Source organism: Dendroctonus ponderosae, unplaced genomic scaffold, assembly GCF_020466585.1.
Source record: "Dendroctonus ponderosae isolate FM_Combo_2020 unplaced genomic scaffold, Dpon_F_20191213v2 Dpon_F_20191213_4, whole genome shotgun sequence".
NCBI classification, from domain to species: Eukaryota; Metazoa; Arthropoda; class Insecta; order Coleoptera; family Curculionidae; genus Dendroctonus; species Dendroctonus ponderosae.
Window position 1 is genome coordinate 8,465,192 of NW_026018611.1, and position 1,406 is coordinate 8,466,597.

Sequence of the window (1,406 nt, forward strand, 5' to 3'; positions counted from 1 at the left end):
AACTTGTTACAGCGTTTTCTTGTTTTAGTTGTTGTAAAATTTTTGATGTTTTGTCCTCCTGGTTGGTTTTGATTAGGAAGTAATTATCTTGTCTGATAATCACATCCTTGTTGTTGGGGTTGAGTTCCTCCCACCTGATTGCAAGTTGGACTCTGGTGATGGTCGACAATGCGTTCGCTGTAAATGTGTGCGAATACGTGGGAAATCTTGTTGATGTTGTCTTGCTGTTTGTTGTAGATAATTTCATACTGAGTTTATTATTGAACAGTCTTGGATAAACTAAATTATACAGGGTCTTCGGGAATAATGTCGAGATATTTTGGGAGCTGACTGGAGATTAAAATAATAAAAAGTTTCTTCTCAGCAGATCGCCGAAATTGCTTTACAAAACAATTGGAAGCTTTTGAATCGAAAACGATGTAGATATGACTAGGGTAACATTTCTAATGGGTTTGAGCTACAATTACGAGTCGATATTCTTTAATTTTCAATTGCAGTTAGGGGCGTACATACATTAGTGAATTCACTTTTGATTCAAGAGGAATGAATCAAAATTGTATTATCCATGTATAATTAAAATACATACCTAGAATAGGTTGAGCATCCAATGTTACCAAGGTATGATCTGAAGTGGGTAGATCTATAATAAATTTCTGAATATCTTCGTGCCCTTTCACTCCATTTCCATTCCAGGACAAAAGTCCTGTCTCTAAATAGAGTCGTGATATTAACTGAAATGCGCAACAAGGTTAGAAATGTAAAATGTTTAATTAATTAGCATAGTATAGCTTACATGTCTTCGTTTATCGATAGTATCGTAATAAAGTTTTGTAAAATCTTCAGCGACTCTGCATGCTTGGTCAATTTTAGCTTTGATCTGTAACAAGAAAGTATTACTATTTGATACAACTTCACTAACTTAAGGAACTTGCCTCCATATTAGACATGGTAGATTTATTATTATTTTTCTAATAAGCAGGGTATTATTTAATAAAATTATTTTCTTTTGAAAACACCTCTTGATCTTTTCAACTCGAGCTACCAAAATTAGCAAATAAACACGAATGTTGATCACCAGTTGATCACTACAAGTAAACACAGATCACAGAGGTTACTCTGTGATCTGTGCAAGTAACATGAACATGAACTTAACCTAAACGTTTGCAACAGCTGAATGCGGTGCTGTCGTAGTTTAAAAGTTCCCAAAAACCGAGGCGAAAAATTCGTAATTGCGGTGATGAAATTTTTCCCCTTTTGCAACCGCGAAACTGACAGACATTGAGGAAAAGAAAAGCAGTTAATTTCAAAGAGTAAAAATAAGTCGAAAACTGCATTTACTAAAAACACCACTAACAAAAGTTGTTGGCAGAGGGATCTTTTCATAAGGTAAACCTATTTTTAACTGC

The 1,406-nt window shown here is 34.4% G+C and overlaps 1 protein-coding gene across 1 annotated transcript in view; it reads right to left on the bottom strand.

Annotated features, from left to right (window-relative positions):
- LOC109533075 (NTF2-related export protein) overlaps positions 1-1,130 on the bottom strand; it is a 1,680-nt gene extending 550 nt beyond the window's left edge. Inside the window, exons 1-3 of the mRNA XM_019898280.2 lie at positions 933-1,130; positions 794-877; positions 587-731 (exon numbers count right to left, since the gene is read on the bottom strand). Coding sequence (XP_019753839.2) covers positions 587-731; positions 794-877; positions 933-947 — 244 coding nt within the window. The 5' untranslated portion in view covers positions 948-1,130. The remainder of the gene's footprint in view (positions 1-586; positions 732-793; positions 878-932) is intronic.
- Between the last annotated feature and the right edge of the window lie 276 nt (positions 1,131-1,406).